We start from the raw sequence: 24,605 nt of genomic DNA, 5'->3' as shown, positions 1-24,605 counted from the left end.
TTGAATTTGGGTCATGTAGGGTCAAAACCTAGGTCACCAGGTTAAATCAAAGGAAAAGCTAGTTAACACTCTAGAGGTCTCATTTATGACCATATCTTAATGAAACTTGGTCAGAATGTTAATCTTGATGATCTTTAGGTCAAGTTCTAATCTGGGTCTCGTGGGGTCAAAAACTAGGTCACCGGGTCGAATCAAAGGAAAAGTTAGTTAGCAATTTATAGGCCATATTTTTGACTGAATCTTAATGAAACTTGATCAGAATGTTAATCTTGATGATCTTTAGACCAGCTTAAAATCTGGGTCAGATGGGTTCAAAAACTAGGTCACCAGGTCAAATCAAAGGAAAAGCTAGTTAACACTGTGTAAGCCACATTTATGACCATATCTTAATGAAACTTGGTCAGAATGTTAATGTTGATGATCTTTAGGTCAAGTTTAAATCTGGGTCAGGTGGGGTCAAAAACTAGGTCACTAGGTCAGATCAAAGGAAAAGCTTGTTAACACTCTAGAGGCCATATTTATGACTGTATCTTCATGAAACTTGGTCAGAATGTTAACCTTGATAATCTTTAGGTCAAGTTCGAATCTGGGTCATGTGGGTTCAAAAACTAGGTCACCAGGTCAAATCAAAGGAAAAGCTAGTTAACACCCTAGAGGCCACATTTATGACCATATCTTAATGAAACTTGGTCAGAATGTTAATCTTGATGATCTTTAGGTCAATAGGTCAGGTGAGGGATACAGGGCCTTCATGGCCCTCTTGTTTTATCACCTAGTTTAAAATTAAATAGAAGGTTTGAATATGTTTTAAGATGATTGCATGTTTTTAGATCATTTTTTTTTTTTACTTTGCTTATTGACATTGACAGCTGATAGACAAGAAAGACCGACAATATCAAGTAATGTATTTCATGCTCAGCACAATCTGTCCTTTATCCAGGACAAAGTAACCCATTAAATGGTTTCTACTAATAAATAGTCAGAGACAGGAAAGTTTCATCTAGCAGACATTAGTAATATACAGGCCAGATTTTAAATAGTTAAAAGGATTTAACAGAATATTTGATTACAGTTACTTGTCAATTATTTTTAAAAGAGGAAATGGCGCAAATAACAGCTGTGAAACTTTCCTCTGTCTCTGCTGGTGGGAAAGAATTAACAGTTTTTAGTGTACAGTATTCTAACTACAATACTATGATATGTGAAATAATACTTCTAATATGCAATATTTTAATATGACCTATCTGTAACAGAGTCTGGTAAGTGGTAGCCTTGTGACGTCATACATGTGGTGAGAAGTTCCTGCTTAATTCAAGTTCTTTGCCAGCAACATTCTTTATTACACCAACATGTACAGGCCTTTCAAACACTGCTTTTCTTTTTCACTGCCTCTTTGCATATTTTTATCATTTATTTCAATTATAATTTTGTATAAATACTTATTCAAAGATATTTTCTTGCCTCTTATTTTGTATACAGTATGTTTTTTTTTTTTCTTCTAAACGTTACAATGTAAGTGTTCTTAACATGCTACTGAAATACAGTCGAAACTCTGTATCTCAAACTCGCTTACCTCGAAATTCCGCTTAAGTCGAAGAAATTTTCAAGTCCCGTCAAATTTCCTTCTTTATTTATGTAATTCAACTTCGGTTACGTCAAAATTTGACTTACGAGTCCGGATATGTCGAAAGGGATTTTCAGTCCCGTCATTAAAATTCACGTGCATTGTGAACTTGGTAAGTGGAAGTGAGAAAAATATGCAATAAAATTTCACGCATGTCATTGTAAATGTGGTTGGTTTCAAACACATGTCAATGTTTATTGCCTAACCAGAAAGCCATGATGCCTGCATATCAAAGGTGCGGCGATTATCAAGGTGACATGATGTCATACTTGTTTGCACGTGCCATAATGATAATTGTTTGATGTAAACAGTAGATTTCTTTAATCAGCAGTCATTTGTTATTGAGACGTTATCAAAATTGCTTTTAATTTAAACTAATGAATTTATTAGTTTGAACAGTTGGGATCTTTAATAAGGATTAATTAGAGGTAACCGCGATGAGACTGTATAAAAATTAACTTCTTGGGGGAAAGCATCATTCGTTCAAAATGTCAGATCGAATGTCAATCCCCTGGGAGAGAAACGTGGTAAAAAAAGGAAGTTTGATTCAAAAACATTTGAGGTTAGTATCATTTTTATTCTTCAAAAAACAGGAAACTTTGATAAACACAAACTGTACGGAATCCTGTATGCGTAAAGTGCCGGCATCGAGGAAACAGTTTGTTTTTTTTTATTAAATCTTCGTATTGTGTACTTATTTTGTCCATATACATCCCTCCTCATAAATCGAATTTCGGTTATCTCAAAATAAAAAGCACGGTCCCTTGAAATTCGAGATACCGAGTTTCGACTGTATTATATATAATTTGTTCTAAAAGTTTTATAAGAATTCAACATAAGTGGAAGGAAAACTTGAGTGTTAACAAACTGTGGCTCAAATCGGATGAAATGGATTTTTTGTGACATTTGGTACATAAATAGTTGATGTCCAAGATTATTTTTTTTAAATGCTCTTCCTTGACTTCTTTTGACTAACACGCAAGATTAGAAAGAAGTCGACCAGAATAGTCACCTGTTTGCAGAACAGAGAAATAATTAGTGTAGACCTTCTGTATAATAGATCATATACTTATCTTTTGACATAAAATTTTCAGAATGAACAGATCGAATTGGTTTGAAATAAAGAAATGTTAAAACTGACTTCTGATACTTGTTTACTCTGCCAACAGGTCTTACCTTTATATAGTATTATTTAACATAAACTTATTAAATGACACAGATCAAATTTTCTCAATCTGTTTGTGATTTACATTTTATATCCATAACTTAGGATCAGATTTTATGATATGCAACCAAGCTTTGATATGCAGCACTTTAATATTTCCAAATACAACGTAATGTACATGAATTGTAAATTTATGAATTATGACTTTTATGTTCAAACCAGAGTGTAACAGACTTGAAGGTATATTATTATGAAAGTTCCGTGTTTAAGCCAGTTCTTTTGCCAGTTATTTTTGGGGTTTTTTTTGTTTGTTTTTTTTCAGTTTTATACATCAGTATTAACCAAGCATACTGAAGAAACTGCATAACTGGTGAACATTGTGTACACATCAATTAAATCAAGATACAAGTTTAATATCTAAGGCAAACTTTCCTACATCAAAGAAATAAAATTTGTAATTGTTATAATTTAATCAAAGCCATTCTGTTGACCTAGCAATTTATAGTGAACTGTTATAATAATAGTGATCTATGATTTTTCTTCAGGTGCAGGTTTTTTCTTCCTTCTTTGCTATTAGATTTTATTTTGTTTAAAATGTAGTGTAAATATATTCCACTATATAGCTTTTGTTATGGATACACAAGAATGTAAATGTTCTGAGAACAAAGTGTAGTTGAATTATTCAAGCTTTTTTGTCAATATTAATCTAGGCCAGTGTAGTAATTACTTTAATCACTTGTGCTGTGATAATTTACTGCTTCACTTGAATAAGATTGTTCCATAAGTTGTTTTTAAAAAATGTAAGGGACAATTGAAAGTTATGAATTAAAGTTTTAATATTTTGCATACATAATCAAACTATTGAATAAGGGATGGTATTATTTGAAATACATGGTCGAAGGGAGCTAATGCTGTAGGCAAACCTGTTGGAATAGGTATGTTAGTTATATAGCAATACTTTAGTCTATTATACTTAACCTTAGATCTAGTAAGTTTGTTCTTAATACCGATTATATTGCAAATGCTGACAAAAATGGATTATATCAAGAGAGTTAATAAGTGTTACTTTCACAAAGTTATAGTCTTGCACATTTTATAATTAAGAAGTTTATAGTTAGTGAGCACCTATATTCTTCTTTTGCTGATAAGAAAACCCCCAATATCAGCATATCTTTATCAGTCAACTTGATCAAGTCATTACTAATTTATTCAATTACAGGGTCCAAAGAATTTCATTATAACTTTGAAGAACCCTAGTCTTGGAGCCAAAATTGGTACAAGAAGTGCTATTGTATGTAATATAACCAAAGGTACGTATTACTTCATTTCACATGTATACATATATATACAGTTCTGCTTGGCTTGCTTGAACTCTGAAATTCTCAAAACACGCCAACTGTCCTTATATGGATTCATATTGTTCAACCTTGGATTGCTCATACACTGATTGGTGTAACTCTTCTACTGTACCACCTGTGCAAAGAATGCAACCAAGAAGAATAATAGCAGACTCGGTTCGATTGAGTCTGTTCCTGAGAGGTAATGAAATGTGCAAGACCTCTCATGCCCCCTAGCACCGGCTTAAGCGGAACTATTACACATAATTATGTTGAATGGAAACCTGGTGTGTGTATAGCTCTTAATGAGACAAAGGTTGACACTGTAAACTTCTGTTAATACTCAGAAATATACTAGCATTACATACATTTGTAATCATATCAAAGTGTCATATGTCAAATGTTGAAAAACCTGGTTTTATGGTGCTGCATCGTTTCTTCTTAACAGTTTTAAAAGATGCATCAAGCCATGCATTGAAATGAAAATGCTCCTTAAAAGAAGAACAGCTCATTTTTCCGTTTTTTAGCTCACCTGAGCCAAAGGCTCATGGTGAGCTTTTATGACCGCTCAATGTCTGGCATCCGTCCGTCAACATTTCCTAAAAAAATCTTCTTGAAAACCACGTGACAGAATTACACCAAACTTCACAGGAATGATCCTTGGGAGGCCCCCTTTCAAAATTATTCAAAGAATTGAATTCCATACAGAACTCTGAAAAGGAAAAACTTTAAAAATCTTCTTGTCCAAAACCGCAAGGCGTAGGGCCTTGATATTTGGCCTGTGACATCATCTCATGGTCCTCTATGAAGGTTGTTCAAATTGTGCCCCTGGGGTGAAAAGAGGCCCGCCCCAGGGGTCACAAGTTTTGCATAGACTTATATAGGAAAAAACGTTAAAAATCTTATCTAAAACCATAGGACCTAGGCCTTTGATATTTAGTATGTAGCATTGCCTTTTCGTTCTCTACCAAAATTGTTCAAATTGTAACCCTGGAGTAAAAAGAAGCCCTGCTACGGGGGTCCAAGTTTTACATAGACTTAATAGGAAAAAATTAAAAATCTTTGCCTAAAACTGCAAGGCCTAGGCTTTGATATTTAGTATGTTGCATTGCCTTTCGTCTCTACCAAAATTGTTCAAATTATGTACCCTGGGTAAAAAGAAGGCCTGCTGGGGTCCAAATTTTAACATAGACATATATAGGGAAAAAATTTTTGTCTTAGCAATGCAAGGCTATGCTTTGATATTGGTATGTAGCCTTGTGGTCCTCTACCAAAATTGTTCAAATTATGCCCCTGGGGTGAAAAGAGGCTCTGCCCTCGGGGTCCCAAATTAAACATAGACATATATATAGGGGAAAAAATCTTTTTGTCTTAAAGTTCAAAGACTAGGCCTTTGATATCTGGTATGTAGTATTGCCTAGTGGATCTCTAACAAGTTTGTTCAAATTATGCCCCTGGGGTGAAAAGAGGCCCCACCCTGGGGGTCACTTGTTATAATTATGAGATATATATAAAAAGATACTTCAAAAATTATCAGATTATATTTCCTAGACTGTTTAATTATAAATACCTGATGACCCCAAGTGATTATGGGTCACTTGACTGTGACCTTGACCTACTGACCTACTTTCTTGTTTTTTAAGATACAGCCTTGAAATCTGGATGACATTTACAGTTTTGCACACTGATCTTAAAACTGACTATCAGTGACCATGAATGTGACCTACTGACCTACTTTCTAATATTTTAGCATCAGTTTGCCATTTTGAACATGTGGCTCATATTACTCAGGTGAGCGATTCAGGGTCATCATGACCCTCTTGTTAAGATGCTCTGACCACTTGCTTTACATTAAAATAAAAGTCTTACATGATTGTACATTAAGTATTGTAATGTTTGCAGATGAGTTAGGTGATCGTTTAAGAGAGATTGTTGAAGAAGAGGAAGAGGAGGCCACATGGAAAGGCCAGTTTGTCAGGTATGTTCACTTTTCCAAGTTGAGGATGAAGGGGCTTCTTCTTCTAGGACAAGAAGATTTTGTCACTTCTGTGATGACACAGGGCTTCTACTTACAAGGTAGTTTTGAAGTGAAAAATATTTTAAGGTTTGAGAGAACTTTGCCAACAGTTATTATATTTTAGGTGAGAAAGGTTTCATTAGAAAGATCTTTGGAAATTACAAGCTTTTAGCTCGACAGAGGCCCGCCCGCTTAGCTCAGTAGGTAGAGCGTCGGTCTACGGATCGCGGGGTCGTGAGTTCGATCCTCGGGCGGGGCGTATGTTCTCCGTGACTATTTGATAAACGACATTGTGTCTGAAATCATTAGTCCTCCACCTCTGATTCATGTGGGGAAGTTGGCAGTTACTTGCGGAGAACAGGTTTGTACTGGTACAGAATCCAGGAACACTGGTTAGGTTAACTGCCCGCCGTTACATGACTGAAATACTGTTGAAAAACGGCGTTAAACCCAAAACAAACAAACAAACAAAGCTCGACAGAGCTCTCCTACTCGACCCGGCTTTGGCGTCCTTTCGCGTTAAAGTTTTTTTGTACTTTATCTCTGTTATTACTTAAACTTAAAAAAGTTATACCTCATGATCACCCACATCATACGGCACAAGGGTCATAACTCTCATACCAATATTTCATGAATTATCCCCCCTTTTTACTTAGAATTTCATGTTAAAGTTTTGATGCACTTTCACTCTGTCTCAGTTATTACGAAATGGATTTGATTCAAACTGAAAGTAGTTGTTCCACATCATCTCCCACATCATATGACACAAGATCCATAACTCTGGTACCAATATTTAATAAATTATCCCCCTTTTTACTTCGAATTTCAGGTTAAGGTTTTGATGCACTTTCACTCGATCTCAGTTATTACTAAATGGATTTAATTTATACTTAAAATAGTTGTTCAACATCAACACTCACATAGTATAACACAAGGGCAGTAACTCTTGCACCAATAGTTCATGAATTATCCCCCTTTTTACTTAGAAGTTCAGTTTGAAGTTTTGATGCACTTTCTATCTCAGTTATTATGTCTGTCACCACACAGTGGTGTGGGAGACATATTGATTTACTCCAGTCTGTCTGTGTGTGTGTCTGTCACAAAGCTTGTCCGCACTCAAAGTCAAACATTTCTCATCCGATCTTCACCAAACTTGAACAAAATGTGTTTGACCATAAGACCTCGGCCAAGTTCGATAACTAGCCATATCCGCCCAGGCACTTTTGAATTATGGCCCTTGAATTACTGATTGAGTCCATTCGTCCAAGCCAGAAACTAGACATTTTTCATAGGGCAGTTGTGGGAAAAAGCTTGTCCGCACTTAAGTCGAACATTTCTCATCAGATCTTCACCAAACTTGAACAAAATGTGTTTGACCATAAGACCTCGGCCAAGTTCGATAACTAGCCAAATCCGCCCAGGCACTTTTGAATTATGGCCCTTGAATTACTGATTGAGTCCACTCGTCCAAGCTATCTAATTGGGTCCACTTATTTAATCCATCTAAACTAGACATTTTTCATAGGGGCAGTTGTGGGAGACACGCGCTTTTCTCAAAAGCATCTCTAGTAAACTGTTACTAAATTTATTTGATTCAAACTTAAAACAGTTGTTCCACCTTGTGACCCACACATCATATGACTGAAAGTGCATAACTCTGGCACCAATTTTTCATGAATTATGCCCCCTTTTACTTAGAATTCAAGTTAATTTTGATGTATTTTCACTATATCTCGGTTATTACTAAATTGATTTGAACTTGAAGTAGTTGTTCCACATCATCACCCACATCATATGACACAAAGTGCATAACTCTTGCACCAAGATTTTATGAATTATGTCCTTTTTTTGCTTAGAATTATACTTATTTAGTGTTTTGATACACTTTATCTTTATCTCTCTTACTACTTATTATTTTAGACACAGACAAGCTATTGTCCAATATCTTCATCTACCATTGGAGTCATTAAACACTCCAGTGACAGCTCCAGCTTTCTCAGATATGCCCAGTTTCACTATCCAGCATTGAAATAGTCAAGCGGGCTGTCTCCTGTAACAGCTCTTGTTTTTATACTTCTGATGAAAATATGTTTCATATGGAGGTTTTTGTTTTTCACTAAAATGTTGTACTTATAACCTGTTAAGTAGCATTCTGGCCTCAGTATCCATTTGGGAATGGAACCAGAATATTTTAGGAAGAAATTTCATCTAACTGGTTAATAATTGAATTTACAAAACACATTGATAATATAAAGTGTCTAGACGTTTCTGATACATTTACAGCACCATTGATTGATATTATGCTTATTTCATGTTCCTTGAGAAAGTTATGGCATTTACAGAACATTATGTTTTTACTCAATGAAGACCTAGACATGATTATAATGATTAGAATAGCCTTGAGAACAACTTTCACCTTGAATATAAATAGGAATGTCCATTAAAAGGAAGCAATTAATGTAATACTTGCCTGCAGGTAGAAAGTAAATAGTGATAATTGTTTTCCATTTTCTCTATTGAAGAGATTTTACTATGATTTGTGATTTCCACAAAATTTAAGACCCCCAAGCTCTGAGGTCAGGGTCATAATGTAAGGAAACCATTTTTCAGCCCAATAGTTTTACTATAAAAAGTATAAAGCTAGCTATCCGACTCGCTATGGCACCCACATCTGTACCTTAAAGTTTTGTTGCACTTTATCTTTGCTATAGGTAAACGGATTTGCTGCAGCTGTAAAAGTAGTTGTTTCCATCATATGACACAAGATGCACAAGTTTGGCACCAATATTTCATGAAAGATGCCACTTTTTAAGATTTCAGGTCAAATTACTTAATGCACTTTTACTGTATGTCTGTTCTTACTGAACGGATTTGATTAAAAGTTAAATTGTTGTCCAACATTGTCATCCAAATCGGGTATTAATCACTCCAGTGACGGCTCTAGTTTACACAGATATTCCGTATTTCACTATCTAACCTCTGTAATATAATTGAGCACACTGTCTCCTCTGACAGTTGTTTTTAGCTTACCTGTGCTTGGGGTGAGCTGATGTTGTCACACATTGTGTCTATAGCCTGCACTTTTCTTCAAATGCCGGCTCCTTTAAAACTATTTGGTGGAAGTTGATGAAACTGTGACTGGATGTTCCTTGAATGGTCCTCTTACAAATGAATATAGTGGAAACTTTGAAAGTCCTTTTATCAGAAACTAAAATTTATAATAATTTGACACAGTTGTTCCTTTGGTGGCTTTCTACAAAGAGAAATAACAAAATATTCTGAAATGTCGAAAAAATAAACATCACCAACTTAAGGCATGATCACTTTTTCCAACATGTTTAAAGTTGAAACTTAAAATAATCTTCTTGTCAGAGACTGTATGCTGGTTTTTCCAATATATTTACATAAAGATTTCTTTAACCTTTACAAAGATTGATCTAACTAATTAGATTTGACAAAAGAGTTCTGTCATTTTTCCCCAGTATGTATATAGTGTATATTTTAGAAATTTTGTCAAGAGACTGCCTGAAATGTTTTAAAATTTTTTTAGATAAATGTTTCTTTGATGACCTTACCAAGATTGTTACAATTTTTTATGCCCCTGAAGGTGGGAATATTAAAATCACACTGTCCATCCATGTGTGCATCCATGTTTGTTCTTGTCTGGGCTGTAACTCTGCCATTCATGAAGGGATTTTGATATAACTTGGCATAAATGTTTACCATAATGAGACGATGTGTCATGCGCAAGATCCAGACCTTTAGCTCCAAGGTCAAGGTCACACTTAGAAGTCAAAGGTTAACAGGGTCTGTTTCATGTAGGGTTCATAACTCTGTTATTCCTCAAGGGATTTTGAAATTACTTCTAGCATAAATATTCCCCATAATGAGAAGACATGTCATGCGCAAGATCCAGACCCATAGCTCTAAGTTCAAGATCAAACTTACAGGTTGAAGGTTAACAGGGTCTGTTTCTTGTCTGGTCCATAACTCTGCCTTTTATCAAGGGATTTGAAAATAATTTGACACAAATGTTAACCATATTGAGGTGTGTCGCACCTATGACCCAGGTCTCTCAGGTCAAGGTCACAAAATGATTCATACCTAAACTATTCTGGCATATTTTGCGCAGACAACTGTAACATTCTTGGGCACGCTTCGGGGTCACTAATAGTGACAGCTTTTGTTTGAGTCTTTTAAACACATGGCCACCAGAGATATAAAAAAAAATCTTCAATCCACTATGAATCAGGGCTTCGGAAATTTGCCGGTTTGTCGGTTTTGGACCGATTTTTGACTTTTCAGACCGATTCGTGAAGTGAAAAAACGAAAACAATCGGTCCCATAAAAATGGAGAAAAGTATAAATTTCGGTCCGATATCTCAATACACGATCACCTGCCAAGCAGGAAATTGGATAATCAATAACGTGTCAAACGGTCTGATGGTCACCTTGATAATCGGTCCGTATTAGCACATGACGCAATCTTTGCTCGCGCGGCACATCCTTTAATGTTTGCCAACTGCAATGTATTAAACATTTTTGACTGGTTTCTGACTGGATCCAAATCATTTCGACGGGGATCCACTTCTTTTATTTAGAATCCGATGGATGGTTTATTTCAAAAGGCTATGTTTGATCACGGTAAAAAAAAAAATGGTCACTGCAATTAATCAAAGAGCTATAATTGTACATTATAAGTCTTTGATTTAATGAGACATCACACGGAAAACCGATAAAAATAATTTTTATAATTACTTGATTTGAAAAAATTACATGATTCATTTTTTGGGGCTCCAGTTGAAACAAGTGCAGAAAATCGTCTTTGCAACCCGACTGTACAAAAAAGAAAAAGAAAAAAATGGACTGGCAAACACAAATGATAAAGAAAACTGGAGCGGCGCTGTTTATCAAATCGGTTTTTTAAAAAACGTTTCAAATTGAAATTTTGTTTACATCAGAAGAGAACATATAACTTAATAAAATGTAGTTGCTTATTGAAGTACAACGTAAGTGAAATGAAATATCTGTGGCCAACCCGCGTGACCTTTTGGTACTGTACATGCGGGAAATTTGATCTCAGCGTTCACATAACGTACACATTCTGTCCGCGGCAGAGTATTCTTAAAATACTGAGGCTGTGTAGCAGAGAATATGTATTGTGTAATTCACTTTGACGCATTGTATTTTATAGAATTCCGTCAAAGAATGAGGAAACATCACAAAGTATATGCCGTGTATACGGTACCTGAGTCACATGCGTTGGCTTTAAGACTAGTTACGCACGCGGTGTCAATGCCTCGGCAATTTTATCCTTGCAAGTATTTTCTCGAAAAAAACATCGAAATTTAAACAAAGTAACGATCACTCATGATGCTGAATAACTGTCTTCATTGTATGGTAACTCGCGGTGACCGGTAACTCAGTTTTAATGCATGACATGCTTATTTCTTTACTCTATCACGTTTTACAAAATATATAATATTGGGAATGCGGTGGGTGGGGTAGCACCGATGTCAGGATTTTCGTTTCGGACTGATTGAGTTATCAAAATTTCCGGAGCCCTGCTATGAATATCTATGAAAATCTCCTCTGAATCATCAAGCCAGTGTTCAAAGCAATTTGGCAGAAATCTGCTTGAGCTGTGGAACTCTGATGAGTGATATAGGTCTTTGTTCTATTATTTTTAGATATCTTGACATAAGCATTCATTAGAAGAAGAAATGTGATGTAATAAGCTCAACAGCCAGGACCCTGTTCCTGCTTTTCAAAGGTCCTTTGTTTAAATTGGCTAGACTGTAATCTGTACTGTTTTATGACAATTTGTTTGCAGTGCTATGACAGTTGGAGGTGACACAGACGATGATGGTAACGATATTCCTCCAAGCTGGACTGATTACCTACTGCATTTCCTTACATTCTTCTGGAAACTTGTGGGAGCATGTGTTCCTCCTACGTAAGAATACCTATCTATATAATCTTTAATATTTAAAGTAAATTATTGTATAGAACATTACTTATTTAATTACAGCAGAAATGTAAATCTTCAGGTCTTTTCCTACGATTCTGATTTTTCATATGGCCGAAGTGCAAATCGTCTGCCCGACTGTTAGCAATTATGTTTCCACTCAGTTATGTAAACATGCTTTCACCTGTGATCCTCAAATCTGATTTGAAAATTGTTCATGGCCAGTGGATAGCTCCGATAGCTCCTATTGATTTTGAGCCCCATGTGGTTCTGGGACGATCTGTGTATGAAAAGAATTGGAACCACTGCCTTACCCATGCATGATCATAAGAGGCGACTAATAGGGTCTTAACACTTGGTTTTACTGTAACTCTGTGATTCCAGCAGGTATGCAAATTTTGATTCCATACCTCATGTTTTTATTTCGATGTAAATGAGATGGAACCAAAATTTGTAGTCCTGTTTGGTGCCATATAACCTATACTGTGTTGGTGCACCGTAAAACCCAAATGAATAAATACTGATTTTGAGGTTAGTATGTCAAAGCTTGCAGTGGCTGTTGGTACATAAATCTTTTCAGTTCACTATTCTGAGAATGCCTTCACACACAGTCTGCAAATTTGGCAGCACAGAAATAAGTGCATGTAAACAGAGGATGCATTTAGGGTCAGTTTATTATTTGGTTATGGTGAATAAAAAAAGGTGAAAGGTAGTTATTACCACACTTTCTGCTGATAATTCTGTCTGCTTGCAGTTCTCTAGATATTCTTGTACTCAATGCATGAATAAAATATGGTTTGTTTGATAGATGATCATATTTCCATTACTTAGAATATTTTTTGTTATTTTAGGAGATACTGGGGAGCATGGCCAACATTTGTGTTTTCTCTGTTATACATTGCTTTATTGACTATGGTGGTAGAACAGGTAAGGAATAGTTAGACCCACTTGAAGCTATATTTTACATAAATTATCTTTCTTCTGTTTAATGTGATCTACTATATATTCGTTTTGCTGCTGTCAGTAGCCTTCTTTCTGAAATTGACAGCATTTCAACTTGAGTGCCACCTATATTACACCCAAAATATTGAGTGTAAAAGGAGAATAACTTCTAAAATCAGTAAACAGGGATAACAGGGAGATGCTCAAAATCCCCTCAGATAAACCCCCTTGGCTGAAAGATGACATGGTGGTCAAAAAACCCTCAGCAGAAATAAGGTGTTCATAATCCCCTCAATGGATAGTCAAAACCCCCTTGGCAAAAATGATTGGGTGGTCAAAATCCCCTTGGTAAAAATGATGGGGTAGTCAAAATAGATACCCATGTATAATGCGCAGTTTTTTTACCCCCAGGACCACCCCCGAATCGTGGGTGCGCATAATACACAGGTATAGACAATTTTCCAACTTCAAAACAAGTTTGTTGCCGATGTTCGCCATTTTGGTAAAGGGAAACTACTCCCAGCGCTTACTGTCACCGCTAAAATCTAAGATTGCCGTTACGTTCCGTAAAAGAGCGAATGGTTTATTTTTCTTTCAAACAAAATTAATTTCATATAAATTTAAAAGTATTTTAATGAAAGAAATGTTAATAAATCACAAAAATTATGATACTAATTAAAGATCGAGAATTATCTTTAACCGAGATCAAACTGTGAACAACATAATTGACACGAGAATACACGTTAATTGCCGGTAATTACCGGCTATTTGATAGTGACAAAAAGACTATCACACCTTTTGTTATTGGTTTGAATTGAGAAGCTCATGTCATTTTGAAAGATTCCATTCCGAAATATTGAATCAGCTGCTGTTTATTTATTCAAAATAGTTAATTAAAAAGGTAAAACAACAAATAAAGCAATATTTTACTGGTTTTATTTTCGAGAAAACAAAAATCAATAGTATTGCAAGACCGATGCTGCTCTCTGCCACGGAGATAAAATTTATTACCGGTGTCGATGTAAACTCTGCTTTCGTTTCCATCCACCTCAATATCGACCAGAAATGTTTTTTTCCCAGGATTTTGGGCCAAAATCGGGGGTGTGCATTATACACGGGTGCACATTATACATGGGTATCTACGGTAAATCCTGATTTTAAAGTTGATTCGCTACACCTTGATGTCACATCAGGGACATCGTAAAAGATACAACTGACAGGAATTGTTGTCTTTTCGAGTATTTGTAGTTCTTTCTTACAAGTAGGTAATAGAAAAAAGAAAACTAAGGCTGAAGGATGATAATGAAAAGTTGACATATTCTTTGCGTTTGATGTATGGGTGACCTCTTTTAAATGGGCATAATTCCAAAACTAGTCATTCTGTCGGACTGAAAGTTTGGAATATTGTTCACAATTGACTTATATACAATTAATGATTACGACAGAATGATTTTGAAACATTTGACATTTTTTATTGGCAGTAAGGAAAGTCATGATTATAATTTTCTTCCTGATTTCAATACATCTTGGTCTGAAGAGATGTTAAAGCAGAATGACCTTGACAAGGTAACATCAATTTTTATGTGCTCCTTTTATATGCAAATACCATATGTGCTATTTTTCTTGTTCTAGCTTGGCCATTTAATTGGTTGTGTTATTGGCCTGAAGACGAGTGTTACTGGTATAACTATAATAGCACTGGGAACAAGTTTGCCAGATACATTTGCTAGTCGTACAGCTGCAAAGCAAGATGAACATGCTGATGCAGCCATTGGAAATGTTACTGGTGAGTTTATTATGGTGGAGATGAATTTATGTTGTACTGTCAGTCACAAAAAAAAAATCAGAACTTTTGCTCTGAAGAACTGTGGCATTTCAACTGAACTTTGTAGAAAGGTTAAGTGTCGAGACTAGTTTTGCATATTATCAGCATTTTCCATTTGCCTGATTTTGGACAGAGTTATGGCCCCGTAAAAATCATTTTTAAATAAAGTTTGTGCAGACTACTTCTCTTCTATTACTTCTGGATTTGAATGTAAATATAGGATTAATTAGAACCAAGCCTATGGGTGCATATTTTATGGATTTGTTTTCAGTTTATTTATTTATGCTGGAGTTATGGGCCTTTGAATAAAAAGCTATATATCACTGTGTACACTTGGCACAACCATTTCTTAACCGGTCCTATACATATTTACACAGAATATTTGTATCTGTAAAATCTTGAGATTTATGAAAAGTGTAGCAGTATGGGGGAGACATACCCTTTTTAGCTCATCTGATTTTTTGAAAAAAAAATGAGTTATTGTCATCACTTGAGCGGTTGTCTGCGTCGGCATTGCCTGGTTAAGTTTTATGTTTAGGTCAGCTTTTCTCCTAAACTATCAAAGCTATTGCTTTGAAACTTGGAATACTTGTTCACCATCATAAGCTGACCCTGTATAGCAAGAAACATAACTCCATCTTGCTTTTTGCAAGATTTATGGCCCCTTTTGTACTTTGAAAAGATCAGATTTCTTGGTTAAGTTTTATGTTTAGGTCAACTTTTCTCCTAAACTATCAAAGCTATTGCTTTGAAACTTGGAATACTTGTTCACCATCATAAGCAGACCCTGTACATCAAGAAACATAACTCCATCTTGCTTTTTGCAAGAATTATTGCCCCTTTTGGACTTAGAAAATCAGTTTTCTTGGTTAAGTTTTATGTTTAGGTCAGCTTTTATCCTAAACTATCAAAACTCTTGCTTTAAAACTTGCAACACTTGTTCACCATCATAAGCTGACCCTGTACAGCAAGAAACATAACTCTATCCTGCTTTTTGCAAGATTTATGGCCCCTTTTGGACTTAGAAAATATCAGATTTCTTGGTTAAGTTTTATGTTTAGGTCAACTTTTTCTCTTAAACTATCAAAGCTATTGCTTTGAAACTTGAAGCACTTGTTCACCATCATAAGCTGACCCTGTACAGCAAGAAACATAACTTCATCCTGCTTTTTGCAAGATTTATGGCCCCTTTTGGACTTAGAAAATATCAGATTTCTTGGTTAAGTTTTATGTTTAGGTCAACTTTTTCCCTTAAACTATCAAAGCTATTGCTTTGAAACTTGCAACACTTGTTCACCATCATAAGTTGACCCTGTACAGCAAGCAGCATAACTCCATCCTGCTTTTTGCAATAATTATTGCCCCTTTTGGACTTAGAAAATCATTTTCTTGGTTGAGTATTATGTTTAAGTCAACTTTTCTCATAAACTATCAAAGCTATTGCGTTAAAACTTGCAACAGTTTTTCACCATCATAAGTGGACATTGTACATCAAGAAACATAACTCTATCCTGCTTTTTGCAAGAATAATGGCCCTTTTTAGACTTAGAAAATCATGGGTAGGACAATATTTCTATTATACAAAAAAAAATCAGATGAGCGTCAGCACCCGCAAGGCGGTGCTCTTGTTTCAAAAGTAATCTCTAGTTTATTCCGGGTTTTTGAGATGCATCAATTATAAGACTACTCCTTTAATCTACCAATCAGATACTGGGGAGCTTTGAAACTGCTTTCTTGATTCAGATTTTTAGGTGTATTTCTAGATTTCTAAAATTTTCCTACAGATTTTATCAGCTACAGAAGTATCTGTTTATGTCTCCCACCACACAGTGGTGCAGGAGACATATTGATTTACTCCTGTCTTGTCTGCCTGTCTGCCTGTCTGTCACAAAGCTTGTCCGCACTCTAAGTCGAACATTTCTCATCCGATCTTCACCAAACTTGAACAAAATGTGTTTGCCAGTAAGTGCTCGGCCTGAGGTTCGATAACTAGCAAAATGGGCCCAGGCACTTCGGAATTATGGCCCTTGAATTACCAAAAAACGCTCAGATTTCTTGTGCATTTTTGACCTTAAAAGGACCCCTATACTACTTTTAAAAATAGTGTATGGGTCCTTTTGGTGTCAAGTAAACAGTATATAAAGACTGACTTACTATTTAGATGATTAGGCACTTGTGGGAGACATGCGCTTTTCTCAAAAGCTTCTCTAGTTTATTGATGGTTATGCAAATTTTGCTGTTCATTTAAATACACACATCAAGCATAGAGTTTGAATGTAAACTTGAATTTTCTATCTTTACATATAAACTGTAAAATATTTGGTAATTCCTCTCAAAAATGCAAAAAAAAAATCATTGGTTAAATATAGGATGTGTTGCATTCAAATTTTTGACTGCTAAGCTTTACATGGAATGGCCAAAATTGTATAGAAACACTGTCTTTATTTTAATTCAAACAAGCTGTATTTGCTCTTCATCCTGATGAAATTTCTTATTGCAGGGAGTAACAGTGTGAATGTATTCCTTGGCTTGGGCATTCCATGGGTACTGAGTACCATGTACCATCTAGCACAGGGCACAACATACAGGGTAGCCTCAGACAACCTAACACAAAGTGTCATCATCTTTAGTACTGTTGGCACAATCTGTATAATTATCTTAATCCTTAGACGAAAGGTAAATTTAAATGTTCTTACTGTATATGTACAAACTGAATCTACAATGCTATTAGATTTGTGGCTAAGAAAATTCTAGCCAGTGTTGAGATGTCCAGAAACGAGGTTATGCTCCGTTTTTAAACTTCCCTCAAATGGGGTATTTCCTTATTACAGCAACTTAACTGGTGTGGTAGATTTATTTTCTCACTATTCGGACCATTTAAAATATCTGTTACTTTGATGGCTGCATAATTGGAAACATATACCAGACCAGAACTATAACTGCATATATTATTATTATACCTCACTTTTGTCTACAATGGGAAAATCCCATTACCCGAAAAGGAGATATTTTGACTATCAGAAACATTTTCAGTCTTTTTGACACGTGACCAAGCGAAAGTGACTGTCAGGTCATGTGACCGCGCTGATATTTTGAATGTCATATAAGGGCAAATAACTGCTTCAGGTTTTTAGCCATATGATTGCGTCCCTGTACACAGTGTCATATTGTAATGACGTCGCTATTCAGTGTGTACACAACTGATTACCGCGCTAAAGTGAAACTGTTGATTAAATGAACCAGAAACATTTTTAAACTTTTATGTGTTTAGTTTTGTTCGGTATAATAAATAATACCATATGGCAGCGTGTGTGACATGATATTGTCAACCTCGGAACAGAATGTCACCACTCGGCTAGCCTCGGGTGACATTCTGCCCTCGGGTTGACAATATCAATGTCACACACGCTGCCATATGGTATTTATATAATGTCATTTAACAATGACATCATCAGATATGTAGATAAACAGTTGATTTTTGAAAATAAAATACTGCTATCTGACTTTGGATATAACAGATGTAGTATCGGGTAAATAATGTAGTCATGACTGGTGTGAGACAAGTGGTTTGAGAGATCACCTTACACGGGTATTGTACAAGGAATACTCTGTCTCACAGGTGAGAAAATATTGCATAATTGAATGTAGAACACAACTTTTGCCACAGTCATTGGTTGAATAATTGTAAAGTTTTTAATTAAAGAGTTCCAGGTTACCCATGTTTTGTTTTGAAAAAGTTTGCAGGTATTTAAATAAGGTTTCATTATGCTCATCATTGCTTTCTAATGTGCCGGATAATTGACAGAAGTCTTTGTTTTACTTTATAACATTATCTTTCAAAAGAAATAAAGCAATTTCTGATTTTTATGCATAATTAGTTTTCATTATTCTGAAACTCGATTTATGACACAAAGAATTGTAATGAGTTGGTAGTTAAGATTAGGTGACACATGATGCTGAATTGGAGTACAGTGGTTTGAATCTCGTGGGTGTATATTGACTCTGAGTAAGTAAACTGAGATACGGATGTGTTCTATGCACCATGTTAAAGGAAAGGTTCTAACTTGAATTCTTTTATACCAGGGCTTCTTCTGTTGATTTTGGTTAGATTGTTTGAAACTGTTCGCTGATGCAGCAAAATGAACGTTGACATCAATTATAACTCGGCAGTTTTGTTGTTACAGTTTGTTGGAGGAGAACTAGGAGGGAAGAACTCATATGTGAGATGGGGAAGCAGCTTGACACTGTTTGGATTGTGGTGTCTGTACATACTCCTAGCCAGTTTAAAGGCCTATGACATTCTCAAATGGGAAGTGTAATCAGTATTGTGCAGAATGGCCTCAACATCTTACATGTTGTTGAGAGTGGTGAAATAATTACAGACACAGATTATAAACACTGTATAAATCAACATAGATTTCTCTTGAAATATTTTATAAAAAAAAGTGCTGATGATGTAGGGGACTCTTGTTGAAGCTACACTGAAGTGAGTTAGAATTTATATAATGTATGTTTGAATGGCATTGTAGTAACTAAGTGTAAAAAATGGGGGTATTTACTCCTATTCAGTTCATTTAGACATTTGTATTATTACTATGCAACAGTTTTTTTCTCTACTTTTTGTAAGCCCGCCTTTTTAGCTCAATAGGGAGAGCACAGATCTATGGATCGCGGGGTTGTGAGTCCGATCCTCGGATGGGGTGATTGTTCTCTGTGATGATTTGATAAAAAACATTGTGTCTGACATCACTCTGCCTCCACCTCTGATTGATGTGGGGAAGTTGGCAGTTACTTGCGGAGAACAGGTTTGTACTGGTACAGAATCCAGGAACACTGGTTAGGTTAACTGCCCTCCCTTATATAACTGAAATACTGTTGAAAAACGGTGTTAAACTTAAAACAAACAAACAAAGCTCTAGATACTTTTTGTAATATATTCCTCTTTAATTTGACATTAACAATTAGAGTTTGATATAGTAAGGGTAAGTGATAATGTATGCACATTGTAAGGTTTGCAGATAGCACATAGTTCAGATTTTGTTGTCTATCAGACTACACTTTCAACATAGATATGGGCTGGAGGCAGAGAAAAGGACCCTTAAGACAAAATTTTCAAAACCAGTTTAAATTTTTATTTTTTATTTGAATATTTACAACTTTGGGTTAAAACCAAGTTGGTGCCCTTTCAGATTTTAGCATGTAGGTAATGTTTTTGTATCTTACATATGGGTAAATATAAATCTATGTTGTTTATGATGGTTAAGCTACTGTTTGAACAATCTAAATGTTTTACAAATGTGAATTTTGTGGGGGTGGGGGGTGAGATATTTCTAAATTCCTTCTACCTGTTCAGTGTGTATTATCTGCTGAGTTATAAAATAAGTTTGTAAATAAATTGGCAATGAAAAGCTTCCATAGAATATTCCTATAGTGCTTCTCTAAAGTTTTAAAGTTGATGTTTAAAAATGAAACATTCCAAATATAAATTTATAAATTATATAAAATTATATAGCCGGCTGCTTTCCTCTTGTAGACTGGAGGTCGGTAGAAATGATACATTTTGCTCTGCATCATGTAACCACATTTGGGTTTTATTTATTTTCACAGTTACATGTAGTTTAAGTGTATTTAGTGTACTAAAACATTGCGAGTTTTCTTCAGACTATTATGAGTAAATCACTGAATGTCTTTAGAAATCATTTTCTGTTTAATACTGTAAATATTGTTTGTTAAAGTGCTTATTACTTTTGTGATATTATATTGAATCTCATCAGATTTTGTTGTTGTATTTTATTTGTTTATCCTTTGGTTACACTGTTATTGGTTACATCATTATTAATTTATTATTCTATGTTAGTTTATGTACAGTGTACAGCTATACTGGTTTTGTTTTCCGTCTACACAAATCTGTCTCAAGTTTTATTTATTAATTATGTTGATATTTTTCCTGTTGTGATATTTTCCATGTACCAGGGTAGATTTTTTTAGTCTGACAGGGTGAGAAAGGTCTGTCTTAAAACAACCTGTTTTCATTACTGAACAGACTTTCATAGTTTCATATTCTGAATTCATCTTTAGAGCATTCACTTACTCAATGCAGTTTTATAAAGACATTTAAAGAGAAAGGCAACATTGTTTTGATGTTCACTCATTTTGTTGAGATTTTGTAAATCATTCTAGACAGTGACAGAATTTTCAAAATTTTCTCTAAAAAAGATAAAAATAAATGGCTGTTATTTTGTTTCCATGGCAACATAAAATTAATTCAGAAAAAACAAACTAGCATATTCTACACTTCCAGAAACTGATGTCATTCTTCTGTTGAGAAGGGTTTTACATATGAATTCAGTAATGTTATAATGACCTAATAAATACTAAAATAACTGCTATAATCACCCATTTTCTCATAATATCAAATTGTCATTTCTTGTAATCGTGGTCTGATTTGAAGATTCCCTGACTTATGAATGGTTGGACAACGCATTTCATATAATAAATTGTTGGGCTTTCCTTCCTCTTTAACTGTCTGTTACAAGGACTTACTGTAAATTATGACAAACCAGTCTAGATTGCAAGATTATAAAGTCATGTATGGAGCACCAGTCTAAAAAATGAAGTATTTGATTACATTGTTTCCCAGCATAATTTTGAAGTTTCCCAGTGGAATAGGTAAACAAGGAGACTGGTTATAAAAATTTATATTTGGTTGGTAATCTTGCTCGTAAAAAATTAATTATATCTTTGGAGCCTGATATAAAACTACATTTGCCTAAAGTGTTACACATGTATTTTCCAATTTCATGTTACCTGCTATCAGGTCTGTCAAATAATGATGTATATATTAATTTATTTACATATTTATTAAGTTTGAGGTACAGTTTGGTAATTTGAAATACAGATTTCACTTGTCCAGTATATGAATGTTCTTGTGTCTGTGTGAAACAGAAATTTACCTATGTTGTTGTGGTAATGTTTTGTGAATTGCAACCGCTGTGTAGTATTACAAATGACATATTAACTATAGTGATGTTTTTGTTATGATAGTAGTCCACATATAGCTATATTACACAATATTCTTCAATTTACAAAAGACATTTAAAACAGCAAGATCATTGAGAAAACAAGACTACTAAGAGTTTTCAGCAGGCTGTCCTATACAGGCAAACTGGTATGTAGATAGGTAGACCATTTTTTAAATGGTCTATGTTCAAAGGTTGGGTATATGGCAAATGTTAAAATCAGAAAAGTAACTAGTGGCCTTTTAATGTCATATGGTCTCTGCTCACAGATGGTGTGTATAGCACAGGTTGGAATGTACTAATAAACTTCAATTTAAACTTTAAGACTGCTATGTTGTCACAATTTAATAGTTACATATAGGCTGCCACATTCAAAGTTATTCCACAACAGAATGCCTAGAGCATATTTATGGTTGAAATCTAGACATAAGTTTAAGTATACTGAACCCAAAAATGCTTCTCTGTGATACATGTTACATTTTTTTATATAATGTGTAATTGTTAACCAGTTAGTATTGTTTATCAAATATTGCGAAAATGCTGTTTGATGTACAAATTGATTAGTCAGAACATGAAGGCTGCAGACTGGAAAATGGCCAGAAAATCTATTTATTTGGACATGATAAAGGAGAGAAATGTGATTCATTCTCGTCTACATATGTGAACTTGAAGGATTTCATAGCAGTACGAGGGATGGAGCCACAGTAAAACGTTAGAGAAAGGAATTTTTGTACATGTAAGACCACATATTGAAATCTCGGTCTGTTTATTATCATCACCTTTCTTGACCAGTACAGGAGCTTAAGCAATATCAGGTTCTTCCTCTTGTTTAAATAAAACACAAACTAGTATTCTCCTGAATAGTTTTTATGTCCATTATCCAACAATGCTGCTCGTGTTACTCTCTTCTTTTTTAAGTTTGTAGAAAATGTTTTTTTAGACATGAAAATGATGCTAGGAAATGCTGTTTCTAACCATGTAATATTGGTTTATGATATTGTTTTATTATTGTTGAAGAAATGAATGAATTGTTGCTAACATGACATGACAATAATATCAATAAAGCATTTTCATTATCTAGTAATTTGTTACCTGGCTTTATGACGTCCTCCTGGTTGCATTCACAGATGACTTTATTCAAACAGACGTTTACTATTAAAAGGGATTAATGGTTTTTAGCTTGACATACTAAGTATATGGAGAGCTATCCAACTTACGGTGTCCGCATCTTGGTTCAGGTTTGATGTCATTACTTGATGGGTTTGCTTTAGAACTAGTTTTTCCTTATCAGCACCCATACAAGGACAGTAACTCTCCGAGCAATATTTCATGATTTATGCTCGCCCGTCCCCAACTTTTATTTGAAATTTTAGGTTGAAGTTTCATGTACCAGTTTAGCTCCTTAGGGTGCGTGGAGATCTATAGATAGTAGGGTGGCTAGTTAGATACTTGTGCATGGCGTATGTCCGCTATGACAGTTTCAATTTATACACACTGTCTAAAATAATCCGTGCTCCAACTCTGATTCGTGTACAGAAGTTGACAATCAGTTGTGGAGAATAGTTATGTATTTGTAGAGAATCTAGGAACACTAGTGGGGTGAACTGATCGGCATTGCATAACTGAAATACTGTTTAAAAAACAGCGCTAAAATGAAATTAAACAATCTCTCAATGTTATTGCTTAACAGATTTTATTCAAACTTAAAGTTTTTGTTTCACATCATCATGGGCAATATACTATTATGGCACAAGCCCAGTTAATCTTGCCCCATTATTTTAAGAACTGTACCCAGTTTTGCCTAGAATTTCAGGTTAAAATTTTGATGCACTTCTATCTGTTATTAATGAGGAAAAAAATGATTTAAACTTGAAATAGCTGCTGCACGTTTTCGCCAACATCAGACATGACAAGGGCCATACATCAACAATAATAACTGCACATGCACATTTTACTTGTACTAAATTTCTTGTCCAGTCATTATTTTTCGAGTTGTAGCCTTTTTTGGACTGTATCTGTACTTTATACTCAACTCGTACATTTTTAGCTCACCTGTCACAAAGTGACAAGGTGAGCTTTTGTGATCGCGCGGTGTCCGTCGTCCGTGCGTCCGTAAACTTTTCCTTGTGACATCTCTAGAGGTCACAGTTTTCATGGGATCTTTATGAAAATGGGTCAGAATGTTCATCTTGGTAAATTCTAGGTCAAGTTCGAAACTGGGTCACGTGCCGTCGAAAACTAGGTCAGTAGGTCTAAAAATAGAAAAACCTTGTGACCTCTGTAGAGGCCATAATTTTCAATGGATCTTCATGAAAATTGGTCAGAATGTTCACCTTGATGATATCTAAGTCAAGTTCGAAACTGGGTCACGTGCCTTCAAAAACAAGGTCAGTAGGTCTAAAAATAGAAAAACCTTGTGACCTCTCTAGAGGCCATATATTTCACAAGATCTTCATGAAAGTTGGTCAGAACGTTCACCTTGATGATATCTAGGTCAAGTTCGAAACTGGGTCACGTGCCTCAAAAACTAGGTCAGTAGGTCAAATAATAGAAAAACCTTGTGACCTCTCTAAAGGACATATTTTTCATGGGATCTGTATGAAAGTTGGTCTGAATGTTCATCTTGATGATATCTAGGTCAAGTTCTAAACTGGGTCACGTGCGGTCAAAAACTAGGTCAGTAGGTCTAAAAATAGAAAAACCTTGTG

The 24,605-nt window shown here is 35.1% G+C and overlaps 1 protein-coding gene across 20 annotated transcripts in view; it reads left to right on the top strand.

The window, feature by feature from the left end:
* Nucleotides 1–22,977, top strand: part of LOC123565984 (sodium/calcium exchanger 3-like) — a 257,228-nt gene extending 234,251 nt beyond the window's left edge. For 18 of the 20 annotated variants that reach the window (XM_053550277.1, XM_053550272.1, XM_053550275.1 and 15 more), the window contains 8 exons: nt 870–899; nt 4,009–4,099; nt 6,029–6,104; nt 11,977–12,099; nt 12,963–13,038; nt 14,686–14,839; nt 17,379–17,554; nt 19,063–22,977. In XM_053550277.1, the coding sequence (XP_053406252.1) occupies nt 870–899; nt 4,009–4,099; nt 6,029–6,104; nt 11,977–12,099; nt 12,963–13,038; nt 14,686–14,839; nt 17,379–17,554; nt 19,063–19,197 (861 nt within the window). In that variant the 3' untranslated portion in view covers nt 19,198–22,977. Of the gene's footprint in view, nt 1–869; nt 900–3,011; nt 3,030–4,008; nt 4,100–6,028; nt 6,105–11,976; nt 12,100–12,962; nt 13,039–14,685; nt 14,840–17,378; nt 17,555–19,062 lie in introns of all 20 variants that reach the window. The other 2 variants (XM_053550278.1, XM_053550280.1) reach the window with 2 other exon arrangements.
* Nucleotides 22,978–24,605: the final 1,628 nt, after the last annotated feature.

The sequence above is a fragment of the Mercenaria mercenaria genome, chromosome 8, assembly GCF_021730395.1.
Source record: "Mercenaria mercenaria strain notata chromosome 8, MADL_Memer_1, whole genome shotgun sequence".
Taxonomy (NCBI): Eukaryota; Metazoa; Mollusca; class Bivalvia; order Venerida; family Veneridae; genus Mercenaria; species Mercenaria mercenaria.
The sequence above is the reverse complement of the archived record's forward strand: the minus strand, read 5'-3'. Positions and strand labels throughout refer to the sequence as shown.